This window comes from Harpia harpyja, chromosome 2 (assembly GCF_026419915.1).
Source record: "Harpia harpyja isolate bHarHar1 chromosome 2, bHarHar1 primary haplotype, whole genome shotgun sequence".
NCBI lineage: Eukaryota > Metazoa > Chordata > Aves > Accipitriformes > Accipitridae > Harpia > Harpia harpyja.
The window spans coordinates 14,239,446-14,253,006 of record NC_068941.1 but is presented as its reverse complement, the minus strand read 5'-3'; the positions used below and the strand labels follow the sequence as shown (position 1 = coordinate 14,253,006).

The following is a 13,561-nucleotide window of genomic DNA, read 5'->3' as shown; positions in this document are numbered from 1 at the left end:
AGGCCACCTGGGAGAGGAAAAACCACCTTCAAACACGGCCGCTGCTTTATGACACGTGATTTAGATGCACAGTGTGATGTTTTTGAAAGTAAATAACTAAAAATATTCATTAAGAGGGAGTTTACCATATTGCCTCACAACAGAGCCTTTTTTCTGCCTGTGACCTTTTCAAAGGAGCAATGCAAACAGTAAAAAATAATTTAAAAAAGGAAGTACTGAGCTAAGATCATGGTCTTATGACTCTTCATATGCTCACATTCACACTAGTAGCCTCTTCCTTTTTATTTAATACCTCTGTGTGTGTGTGTGCACGTGTGTGTGCACGTGTGCATGAAAAATACAGGCTGTAATCACAGAGGCTCTGTAGGCTCCATGTTGTGATTTTACCATTGTGATTTTGTCTACTTATGGCTAGATCTATGCAACATTTCTCTGATTTTCAGGGGTTCAATGGCATCTGAAACAGAAAGTCTATTTAAAAAGAAGCTTATAAGCTGTTAGAAAGACAACACTTACCCTTTTTTTTTTTTTAATTTGACACTCTGTAAACCTCCTACTGAAAAATATTAGTATTAGTAGAAAGAAAAAAAAACCCCACCATTATCTTATCTTCCAAAATGAAGATCTGACGATCTAATGTACTGCTTTTACACGCAAACACAGAGGCAGGACTGCAGTGCTCTAACGAGAGTTACTTGTTTTAAAGCAGGACCTGACAGAAAGATGGATTATGACAGGCAGATAAAAGAAGAGAGAGGCCCCTTGAGCTCTTCAGTGTTGTCAAATAAATACAGTTGCTTTTCCTTGATTCTCTGTGAGCAAGTAACTACCTGAAGATTCTGGTGGGGTGGTTGTAATTGGTTTTAAATGTGTAAACAAAGTCTGTTTTTGAACTCCACCTCTTAATGGAAACACAGACCATGAGACCCAAGTGCACCCTACAGGTTTCAAAATAAGATGCAAGCAGACAGGAATCCAAAACATGTGCCCTGCCTCACCATTTGTTTTTGTTTTTGTTTTTTTTTTAAGATTGTCCATTTATTTCAAAACCAATTTTATTATAATTAATTTTGGGGAAGAGAGAACAGACTACTTTTTTTGGAATGTTTGATGCTGGCAATACCAGCTCTCATACACCTGATAGTAAAGCGAGTTGCAAGATCTGCTACTCCCCCCCCCCCAGAAAAAAATGAGGGGGGAGAGCAGCACATTTGTTAACTGCTGGGTTGCTTTCTGAGCTGGGGGGGGGTGTGAAGCTGCTATGGCTGCTGTAGCTAGAGGCACCGAACAGCCTTTTCCACTGAGGTGGGCGCAGCCCAAGCCTGGACCACTTCTGCTGGTACTGAGATCCAGTCAAATAGTGCATGCACTACTCAGCCCGCTTGTCCGGTGACTCTATCTGACATCCTTGCCCTTAGTTGCAACTACAAGCCATGTCTCTGGTCAGTGATCACCACTGTACCTCAGACCCCAGGCTTCAGTCACATTACATCAATCCCGCGTTGGTTTTCAGGGGTGAGAAGAACAGGATGGGGAGAGGATTATGAGGAGTTCCTTGAAATGATTGTTGGTCTTGCTGGGAAATTGGCTTTTCATTCATTTTAAATGATTAACTAAGCATTCTATCATTCAAGATTCACATTAACCAGAGGTGATTCAGCAAAGGCAGAAAACCATACGTGTAGGTAATACCCGCACGGAGCAGGATTATGCACCCCAGTCAGTGTCCCTGGATGGGTAGCAGCTTTTACATATGCCTGCCTTTGGGCTCTGGAAATATCTTCCTGAACTACAAGGAGCTGCCTTCAGCAAGTGCTTGAATAGGTGTCAGCCTCTGCGATGCTGATGTTGTAGCTGGGAGGCTGTACAGAGCCCAGTGAATTCCAGGATGTCACTGGAAACCAGCAGCAATTCTTTCGCTCTCAATGTCGCTTCACAGCCCTCGCTGACGCCGGCGTTCAGCCGGCTGAATGAAAGACCTCCTTCGGGCCTCCGGTGTCAACAGATGGAAAAAAAAAAACAACCCCAACCCTCAAACTCAAAACAGCATTTAGGTTTTTTTTTCCTGAGTCCTAGAGTAATGCCCATTTCTAATGTTAGCTACAGCTTCAGATTTAAGATTACATGTTTGTGTTGAGTTGCATAGAAAACCAGACTGCCATTTTAAAAGTAACATTACTATTACTTCAAAATGACATGTGGCTCTACTTTTTATTTGGGAATTGAGATGCTATGAAACATTGGTCAATGGCCTTGAAAGCACGGCTCTGGAAAAAAAAAGACCATTAGAACTATATATTCACATAGAAGTGAAAACATTCACCGAGGGGACAAGGCATATGACTTCCAACGAATTTATAAAAGCAGCAAGTTAGCAGATGATCAGTCAGGGAAAATGTTAGTGCAGGGTTACAATTTAAAGATGAAAATTGTGCTGCATCATACAGGATGAATCACAAATCTCTGACCAGCTGAAAAACAGAGGGGCTGCCCTCCCAGCACATGATCAAATGCTGTGGGAGACAAAGACAAAACCAGCAATTTTTGGTCCAAGAATGCTCAAACCTATAGGCAAGCATGACACTGATCAGTTTTGTCTTTATGCAAAGCTGTGGTGTTTCAGGGAAAAGTTACTGATGTTTTTACTGCTGTCCGGTTTTGCAGATTCCAGGTGGGAAAGCCCCTGTGCGTCACAGAGGAAGGTGGTAAAGGGCAAAGAGGGAGCAGGAGGCAGGGCTGCCTCTACCTTAACTCTTGTATGGACTCCCTCGTTACTCCCTTCCATCAAAGTCAGAACTTAACTAATTCTTAGATCATTGAGCCATACTTTAGAGATGAAATAAGACTGAAGTGAAAGATAATACTTTAATTAGGGGTCCTCATCTACTCTCACTACATCCGGAAAGCCGTCTTTTAAAATTATGGGTTTATAAAGCTGGAAAAAAAATGACAAGGGTGGAGCTATATCATCTTTCAAATTCTTTAATGACTATGTACTTTAGACCCCTTACTGGATCAGCAATTTTTTGCTTTGGCGAGATTACAGTACACGTAAAAATCCCATGTATTCTGATCCTTCTTGGCTATAGCATCATGATGAAGACATGAGACATAAAAAAAAAAAAACCCAAGGAAACCCTAATGTGCAGCAAGTATATGCATGAACACTAGGACACATCTAGAGTTTGTATGTTGGCCTCTTGCTTTCCTAACTTGAAAGTCGCTTCCTTCCTAAGCGGTGTGATGAAATAGCTAGTGTCAATCCAGGACAAGGGCTCACAACTGCATCGCACTGTTGGTAGTCTACCACGGTCCCTTCTGCTCGTTCCCAGTGTCCAAAAGCAGAAGGTATACACGTTCAACAGACACATTTTTAATCATTCAGCAGAATTATTGGCCTGTGTGCGCGGTGATGACTGCAATCATATTTAAAGACACAAATCATCTCTAAAAGGTGTTTTACCTTTGTGTTTGTAATTAATACACTATTAAGTGTGGAACTAGAAGAGGAGCACAACTAGGACAGTAGGGAAACAGTATATAACACAAATGATTTGAGAGTTCCTTTGTGGGGAAAGGGCTATGATATTTACCAAAAAGCCAGCTTAGTTGGAATTGAAGCCTTGCTGTGCATGTGCATTCATACACATAGGGAAACCTGCAAGACTGACTTTTGAGGTAACAAAGAAATCCCACTTGTATGTGAAGTTTAGAGCTTTTATTTCTGAACATGAGGTGAGACTAAGAGAAGAGTAGTGGAGAAGACTCCTTTAGCATCCTGACGTACATTCAAGGGTCAGTAGTTCCTAGTTTTAAAACTGTTGTATCACTTCCCATTCTTCTGGAATCTGAAATAAATCCCAAACATGCCTCTGAATCATCAGGTGGCTGCCACAACTCGGAGCCATCGCAAGAAAGCACTGACAGTAGTCCAAGTACTGTGACAGTCTTTCACAAAACTGTCACCCACACATACAGAAACTAGAACTCCTTCTTCTCCCTGATAGTTTTTTTTAATGGATTTTACCATAAGAAATTATATCATAATTCCTAGCACAATTATCAAAAACAAGTGATAACAGTTTACGGCAAAGCCAGTTTATTAGGTCTCTGGGATTGTGTCTTGCCCTCCCCCCAACACATACAAAATAACCCAACTTTACAATTTGCTAAAGTGAAAATACATATACAAAGTGTTCAGTACTTTTGACATCAATTTTGTGGGCAGAACATTACCACTGAAAGCCAGGAAGCATACTGAATCCTGCATTAATAACCACATTACCTTTATGGCAGAACCATTAAAACATGCTTTGTGCTGAAGACGAAATTACATACTTAAACATTGCTTCCACACAGCTTTAATGACGAGGGCCCTTATTTACAGGTTGTGAATAACATAAAGCTTAACAAATTTGCAGATGGTTGATATCAAATTTAACAGTAACATTGTAGCTACATAATTTCCTTTACCTCAACCCCCAACCTGACTGACTGACTTTGGAATTCTTCATTGTTTTTTTAATTAAAAAAAAAAAAAAGAACATTTGCTGACATACTTATTATACAAATAGTTAAGATGGATCCTTTTGAGAAAAAGGATTAAGGACATGAGTGAAAAACAAATTGTCCTAGAGGACTGTAAACCATATTTATTTACAATAGTATACACATAAATTTAAGATCAATCCTTCTCTTAAAAAATCATTAAGGACACTAGTGTTAAAAAGCTGATTGTTTCTGAAAGGACTGTAAACCAAATTCTAGTCGTGTAAGGTTCAGAGTGAATACAAAAGTTCCCTTTTACAAATGTTTCCTAAACAAAATTACTGTCACAGTTGTAGCAGCTTTATACAGGAAAAAATACTACCTTTTGTTTAGATTCTTTTTAAGCATCTTAATCATATTAGACCAAATTGAATGCTCTTTCTAAATCTAGAAAAAAGTCAATGCATTTTTCTTTTGTCAGTATCACTTGCAATAGAATTACACCTTATTAATTGTAATAGTTTAAATAATATTAGTTATTGTGTTTCAATAATTTGTTTCTAATGTGATCACTAGGGTCGCAGCTTCTGAACTGGCCCTTTCGTATAGTTTCCAGTCAGCATCACACACTACACATTGCAAATCAAAAATCTTCATTTTTACGTCAATTTCTTTAAAAACTAAGTCACAAAACATTGTTTGACATGGTATATGAAGTCATAGATTGTGTTCCATGGCTTACATTTCGCTTTATGTAATTACGTGCAACCTAGCACCATTTTTATTATGAAACTTGACCTTCAGACAGAACTGAAATAAAATGGCTGCAGTTATGAGAACACAGAAGGTTCTAGAGGAGTAATTTCCCTCATCTGACCCAACACATTACTAACTCACATTAGAAATGCCAGGGATGCCCCCCATAGAGCCACGACATTACACAAGCAGGATGTAGCTCAAAAATCTGTAACAGATGATGTATTTGGCAGATTCTCTCCGTATTTCAAGATCTAATTTATTTTGTATTCAGAAGTATTTTAAGAAAGTCCCATATTCCTAACATTTTGTCCTAAGCATTTCCATCCCTAAAATATGTTAGCAAGTTGGTTGTAAAAAGCTTTTTCCAAGATATTGAATTATCACCAAAATCCTCTGAAATCCCTGTCTTTGAAAACCAGTATGCTTTTGCCAACTTCACTCAATCTTTTATTTACTTATCTGTTTTTACTTACCCTGGGACACTCAATTCCAATACAGCATCTTTAGAAATAAGTCCTCATTGAAGTTTCAGTAAGGTCAGAGAAGTTACGGACAGTTATAGTCCCAAATTTACCCCAAATCCTGTGCTACAGTACTTTCCATAAGAAGGAATGCATAGTTTACTTTTACATGCTAATTATGAAAAATTAATGAAGTCTTAAGTATCAAATAATTGTCTAGAGGTAGGGAAAAGTTTGTCAATTCTCTTACCATTGCCATGAAGAAACAGACAAAGTTTACAGTGGAATGACAAGCCAAAAGCTAGTAGTTTGCACCTACACCGGCAGCCCAAACTTCATCTGACAGTCCTGGTTTGGGTTGTTGTTTTTGTTTTTTTTTTTAATAAAAAGGTACTTGCTTAGCAATTTGCTAGCAGTCACCAAATATTCCTTCATACACCAAAAATCTGCCTGCTCGCTGACCCAAAAATCAAGCTATCTGGCTGTCACAAAACACTTTCTCCTACATTATTCCAATGCAAGTAGCAACCAAAAATGTTAGTAAACTGGCTTACTATTTATGACCTTACCACAAGTGATGAAAACAATCTCAGGCAGCAAGAGCTCAAGTAGAATTGCTTTGTCAAAACTTCACTTGAAAGTTTACTTTCCCATATATTTATAGTGAAACTTCAGTAATTCAGAAAGTACAATTACAAAGTGCAAGAACATGAGATGGGCACATCCACACCAGGAAAAAAAAAAACAAACCCACATTAAAGTGCCAAAGAGATTTGCTATAATTGCTACCAAAACCTGGAACTTTGCCAAGATCGTAATTTTGAAGCATTTGCAAACAAGACAAGGTGATAGCTGATAATAACATGATTTAACACCAGCAGGTCATGGCAGGTTTTGGTTCAGGCTTTATATGTATTTCATCGCGATCTGGGGGTTGACTAAGCATTAAGGGCTTGTGACTTTTAAGCTTGTGAGCCAGTGTCATAAATATGGCCTCCACATGGTCATTGTCATTGGGGTTTTTGGCAGAGGTTTCAAACAATGGCATACTGTGAGTATCAGCAAACTTCTGGGCCAAGTCCGTAGGTACCTGAATAGCACTTCTCAGGTCACATTTATTTCCAACAAGAATCCGTGGTATATCATTGGCAAGAAGGTGCTGTTTGCATTCCTCTATCCATGATGGCAGACTGTGAAAACTGGCAATGTTTGTCATATCATATACAAACACAACAGCATGTACATTCCTGTAATAGTGCTGCACCATGCTCTTTCTGAAGCGCTCCTGGCCTGCCGTATCCCATAGCTGGATCTGAAAAAGGAAAGACGAGAGAAAAAAAATGTTTTATTACTCATGTTGGAAAATAATACAAATCACCTGTAGCTAGGGGAGTCACACGATCACAGAAATCCACTCTTCTGAATTAATCATACTGAAAAGTTTGTGCTGAAGAAAACTGTTGCTTTTACACAATTTCAGAAACTTTTGCTTTCAAAGCTGCTCACAATTGAAGCCAGGAAGAAACGATGATGCAACTTGATCACAAATGCAAATTTCTGAAAGTTTACTGGAGCATGCATTTTTAAAGATTTTTACAAAAACAAATCCTGAAGTCTGACAATACCACTTTTATTTTAAAAACAACATGTATTTCACAGCACAACTCTCAGCTGACATGATTTTTTTATCTTCCCCGAAAGTTTTGTTCTTAGCCTGAAGTTAACTGCCTATTGTGGTACCATATAAAAGTAGGAAGAAATCAAACCATGCATGAATAACACCAACACCAACAAAAACAGGACAAAGAAATCTTTCTCTGCAGTTTATCTATTGGAATCAAACCCCCCCTGTGATGAACCTCTAACTTAAGCTTACTTAATGCTTAAACTAGGACCATACTGTGGTTTGTAGTATCAAAGCATGCATAAAAGGGGGAAAAAACAAAAAAAAAAAGCATAAACTCCCTGTTAGCTTAGCATGCTACTGTTGTTTCCAGGTACACATCATTCTATCCTAAATAGACAGAACATATTTGTTTGAATCCTAGTCAGTGCAACAGACAAAAAAACCACTCAGAACAACTGAAATGCTTTCAAACTTCTCGGGTCCAGATTAAAACAAAACAAAACAAGCCTTGAAGCACAAGCAGATGTAAGCAATAATAAAAAACTTTAAATGCATCGATCATCCTGGTATAATGGAAGCTTGGAGTCCTCAGATGCGTAGAGTACACTACAGAATTGTGCACTTATCTAACACAGTGATATTGTAACAAACTTACTTACTCTCCAGGAGACATGGGACTGCAATATACAGCAGTCAGAGCCAGTTCACCTACAACACTAGATTAACTCTACACTGTAAGAAATAAACTAGTGTGTGGCTCTTATCACACACACCTTAGTGATGGTGTTAACACTGAAAGACAACATTCGATTTCTTGGGTCCAACCTGAGTCCTAGCTTCCTGTCTGTCCTGTACAGCTGATCCCTGACGGCTGAGGCAGTTTGATTAGTACTTCAGCTTTTAACTTTTGAGCAGAAAATGTCAGAAAGAAATGTCTCCTCCCTGGGAACAAAAGGAGAGGTTTTTTTCAGACTCAGAATTCAAGGAATATTAAATGTTCTGTAAACAATGAAGGTAAATTTAAAATTCAATCTGTTCTCATGAAAGGTACAGACCATATCTTCCCTTGATGAACTTGTTCTCCCATTACCATAGTTCTGCATTCCTTTGATCCAAATGTTTCAGTAAAACTTATTTAGAAGTTGCAAGTGTCTTGAAAGTTGCCTTGTTTACCATTTTTACCAGTGACTTTGATATTAAAAAAAAGGAAACCCAAGTGCCAGGGAAATTTGCTGATGGCTAGAAGCTAAGGTGCATCACTGATAGGAGGATTACGGTATCACATCAAATTTTTTTTGAAAGCTAGAACAGTAGAAATAGAGTGAAACTTCTGAATAGAAGCAGATGCAAATCTTGATAACAGTGACTAATAATAAAGACTTTTCCTGTAAGTACAGCATTCATCAGTTTAGAAATTATTAACACGGATGATGATCCAGATACACAAGCCAATCACAGGACATTATGAATCACTAGTGTGATAGAGTGAAGGAAAAAGAATAAGTGATGTTTCAGGATGGTGTGACTTTTTCTGCAATATTAGGTTCAACCCTGGTCACCCATCCTCGAGAAAAACTCAGATTGGAGCAGGTGGAAATGGCAGTTACTGGTTTCATCAGGGGAACTAAGAATTTACAGAACATCAGAACACCTTGGCTTCTGTAGCCTAGTCCAGTTATCTGCAGCTTCTGATCCACAGACCTACGAAGATCCATGTGCTGCTTCTAAAAGAGTCATTAAGATTATTAAGAAAAGCAAGGCAAGTCACCCTACCCTCTGATGGCAGAAAATGGTAGTCAGTTGCAATCCATCTCATTTTAGAGCAAATACCTGCTTTTTGCCAATGGTATTACACTCTAAACACAACTGACTGCATCTCCATGGTCTGTTAAAAGAGTCTAGACAATCAGATTAAATATGGGCACCTAAGTTTGGGTAAGATTAATTCACCTACCCAGATGAGAGATACTTCTAGTTCTATGTACGTATAAAACATTATGAAGACTCATTATGAAAATATCAAGAGACTTATGGAAAATTCTCATTAATTTGGAATTTGACAAATCAAAGAGAAAAGAAAGAAGCACAGACTGAAGTAATCCTTACGTTCAGACAACATAATGTTAAGGAATCACTATAGATAAATCTTGGAAAATGCTGTATCAAATTAATGTAAAAAGAGGGAGCTCATTTTCACAGGCAGCTGTGAGCTTATACTTCTCTCCCCACCTCATTCACAGAGCAGAAATCAGTCATGCTTCAGTCAAGCACAGATCCGCAAGTCTATTGCCAGCCTTGGGTAGAGAAGGGAAAATTAAATTAAAGGTTAACATATCTTCCAAGTTAAGCTTGAACTACAGTTCCTCCTAAATTTTATTTAGATGCAGCTTTCAAGCTTGAAGGGTTATTATCTCAAATTAAAAATGTTAATATTCTTGGCATGGAATCATTTGTACCGAGAGGCAAATCCTTCCCCACAATTGAAAATTTCACACTTTAGAAGTTGCTTTTTTCCTCTTACCAGGTGAACTTGAGGAGACCATTCCATTTCTGCCCCCCCCCATATTTGCTCCACTGAAAAACAACACTGAAAACGTTCACATTAATAATGTTAATTCATCAATGCACATCTAAGATTACTGTTTCATTATTAGCTCAATACCATCCATCTTCAAGGGAGCACATTTTTTATAATAGCCCTTTAAAATGTGTGATTTGAAAACTTGGTTTAACAGCATAATTCAGCTAATAAAACTGTGGACAGAATCACTTCATCACACTCCCTAGGAAAGACAAATGGTACTTAAATATATTGACTCAGCTATCACCTCCCACCTTCTGACTCCTTTTTGTGGATCCAGAGAGGCTGTTTTCTAAACAAGGACTCCCTCAGCATGAGTGGTTTATAACACGCTGGTAAAAACATAACTGGCCTTTATAAAGATAAAATGCCTCCTTTGACAAGATATGGGGAAAAAAAAAAAACTTGAAGAGCTCAAAGATATAGAACATGATGTTTGGACTTTCTTCTTTGAATTTCATTTGCATCCTTTGCTCTTTTAATGTAGGTCACTAAAGAGTGACATCATTGTTTTCTTCGATTTTCAATGTTTAGATCAATGTAGGAAGAGGAAAATTTAGAATGCAAAAAATTAATTTGTGGAAAATGTTGATTTATTCACCACATCTAGGCATCGGTGTTTCATACGAAGCTGTTAGCCTACTGTACAAGCTACAAAGGAATACACTTGCCCCTACGTCTTGGAATTCTACATAATTCCTGTGTGGGAGACCCCCGGCAAGAGGAGCTGTGCTCGTGTTCCTGCCAATGACACAGCGTTTTTCCAGATGCGAGGGAAATGCTCAGTACTGTAGCAGCACAAGAATGACCATCCAGCTGGCTGGGGGAAGGGAGAAGAGAGAAAGAGAAGACACTACTTTATAATCTCTTTCAATGCAAGAGGAAAAATTCCCTCAGGGCACAGCAAGAACAGCAGTAATTCAGTTCAGCTGAGCTTCTCTCCTTCCTGGTTCAACAGGCATCGCTGGAGCTCACTGCTACAAGCAAGAAAGGTGAAGATGAGCGAGAGGAGGTGGCAAAAGCCCCAAACTGGTGCATACTTGATGACACACAGCATGCCCCTAAGAGCTAGAGTCCTGGCCATAATGATGTTTATTCCTATTAAAGCTGAAAAAGAACTTCCTATAAAACAACGTGTCTCAAAAGAGCCCCCTTCGGTTCTCCGCCTCCCTCAACCAGAACTGGTATATTCAACAGGTAATATTCTCAAGAACACAGCAAAACAACCTACCACAACATATATAACAAAATGGCACAATAACCTATGCAAAGCATCTCAGAACTGTGGATCAGGCTATATTCTTCTTCACTTCTCTCCAACAACAGCCAGGCATAATCCAGAGGTGGTGAAAATGCCAGTCAATAAGATGGTGCTAACAAGACGACATCCCTCAGGAGGTTCTCTCCTCCATCATGGATAGCAACAGACCAAGGAGTACAAATCTCAGCTATTAGCCAAAGAAGTGCTATTCAATGGTTTTATAAAGAAAAAGTGTAACAAAGACTCTTACTCATTTTTCTTAGTTAAAAAGAAGGATATGAGGCGAAAAAAAACCACAAGAGAAGGAAAGCAAATGGACTTATATGCCCTCCACAATTTCTTTAATCAGTAAGCAAGGAAAAAACTATAGCTTTCAGCTACATGACTGTAAGCTGTAATTACGAAGCCCGGTGGTAATAAATGCAAAAGTACAATTCCAAGACTACTGTTACTCCTTTTTTCTACACATTATTAAACTTTGCTCATAGAAACAAACTGTAATACCGAAGTAGAAGGGGATTCTGTTTAAAACCATGTTATGCCTAGTAAACAAACTGCATTTGTAAGCAGCTAGTAGTCTAATCTGCAAATGACTGTTAGGATCACCACTGGCATTTATGTATCTACCAGGCAGACTAGGTATATTTCATATACTTTTAAAAATTTGCTTTACAGTGCAGAGAAGGCAAAAGAGCATTTTTTTCCTCCTATCCAATTTTTCACTAAATTTAGTTTTGTAAGACTTCAGCTAAACGTATAATCAGAATAAAGACCAACAGTCAAATGTGAGCTAGGCATCCAACCTGTCACTGTCCAGTTCTGTACCCCATTTGCCTAAACATGCAGCAATCTTAACAGAATCCTAAAAAAAAAAAAAAAAATCATAAGTTGTAACACATTGCTATCACTGACACAGCAGTTCGCTCCTGAAAGATGTTCTATTTCTTCTTAAGGGGACATTTTTAAAGCAAAACGCTCTTAACAGTGGCATCTGTGTAGCTTTCTGGACTTGAAGATTAAATCAATTAAGTGTCATTCTTGATAAACACAGGAGCAGAATTTCTGGAAGGCAACAAGCTACTGACGCCAGGCACAGCCAACGCTAAAATACTGGTAAGTAAGAGATATACCTAGAAGTCCATTTTAAGGAGAAGTTATCGATCAACACCTGCCAAAAGCTGTGCAAAGGTTTGGCCTACGGTCGGAATTCTTCACCATCATAGAAACTGCATAGGAATTCTATTTCCAACAGAAGCAAGGCAAAGTAGTTTTAAACAAAGTTGCAGAGCAGACACAGCCGAGGCTACCGGCTACGCGACACAACCGCACTGAACTTCTGGGGTATGGAAGCGTGACACGAGAGCCTACGAACCCTGCCGTGCAGCACCACACCTGCCAGGGCCACCGCGGCCAGGGAGGCCGGGATGCCCAGTCCTCACGCCGACCCCCCGGGCCTTTGGAGGGAAGCCCTGCAGGCGCTGGCAGAGGCTCACCAGCCCCGGCCCGTCAGCACCCGCATCTTCCTCTCCTCCCGCTCCTCCTGCTCTCCCGGCCGTCGCCTACAGCGGCCACGCCGGAGTCCCGTACCAGGCCCAGCCCGCTCCCTCCTGTCAGCAGCTGGGTCGGGGCAAGGCCTGCCCGCAGGGCGGACGGAGGCCGGCACCGGGCCGCGGCGGGCAGCGCTCCCGCCGCCGGCGGCCTCGCCCGGGGCTCGCAGGGCCCGAGCACGGGGTCGGGGAGGGGGGCGAGCCCCGCTCCCGCCCTCTCGCCCCGTCCCGGCGGTACCTTGATGCGCTCGCCGTCGATGGTAACGGCGCGCTCGCGGAAGTCCACGCCGATGGTGGCCTCGGTGCGCTGGGGGAAGCGGCCGGCGCAGAAGCGGTAGGTGAGGCACGTCTTCCCCACGTTGGAGTCCCCGATGACGATGATCTTGAAGATGCGGGAGCGGGCGGGGGGCAGCCCGCCGCCGGCGACCGCGCCGCTGCTCGTCAGGCTCAGCTCCAGCGAGGACTCCAGGTCGGCCGCCGCGGCCATCATCGCTCCGGGGGCGGGGGGGACGGGACGGACACCGGGCGGAGCGCCTCGGGGACGGCGACGCGACCGCCCCGCTCTCCTCCCTCTCACTCCTCCCTCCCGCGCGGCGGAGGGCCGCGCGCCCCGCGGTCCGTTAAACCGCCGCCCCGGGGAGAAACGGCCGCCCGCAGCGCCCGCGCGCTGCCGGCCGCCGGGACGCGCCAACCGCCACGCCACGCCACGTCACGTCACGTCAGGGCGCCTCGCCCGGTACCCGCCTCGTCGGCTGGGAGCGGCCCCGCGGGGAGATCTCGCGAGAGGTGGGTGCGCGAGCGCCGCCGCGGCGGCGGCCGCCGGGGGGAGCCGCTCGC

General features: G+C 41.6%; 1 protein-coding gene across 1 annotated transcript; it reads right to left on the bottom strand.

Annotated features, from left to right (window-relative positions):
* Window positions 1-4,076: 4,076 nt before the first annotated feature.
* RAB33B (RAB33B, member RAS oncogene family) lies at window positions 4,077-13,293 on the bottom strand. The gene is made up of 2 exons (XM_052815732.1): window positions 12,963-13,293; window positions 4,077-7,020 (listed from the first exon to the last, which is right to left on the bottom strand). The coding sequence occupies exons 1-2, from the start codon at window positions 13,212-13,214 to the stop codon at window positions 6,577-6,579; spliced, it is 696 nt and encodes a 231-aa protein (XP_052671692.1). The 5' UTR covers window positions 13,215-13,293; the 3' UTR covers window positions 4,077-6,576.
* Window positions 13,294-13,561: the final 268 nt, after the last annotated feature.

Bases quoted from the DNA above. Each gene is read 5' to 3' on its own strand.
- RAB33B (XM_052815732.1), bottom strand. From the start codon at position 13,214: ATGATGGCCGCGGCGGCCGACCTGGAGTCCTCGCTGGAGCTGAGCCTG. The intron at 7,021-12,962 runs GTACCGCCGGGA...TTCCTTTTTCAG, and splicing joins TCGACGGCGAGCGCATCAAG to ATCCAGCTATGGGATACGGC.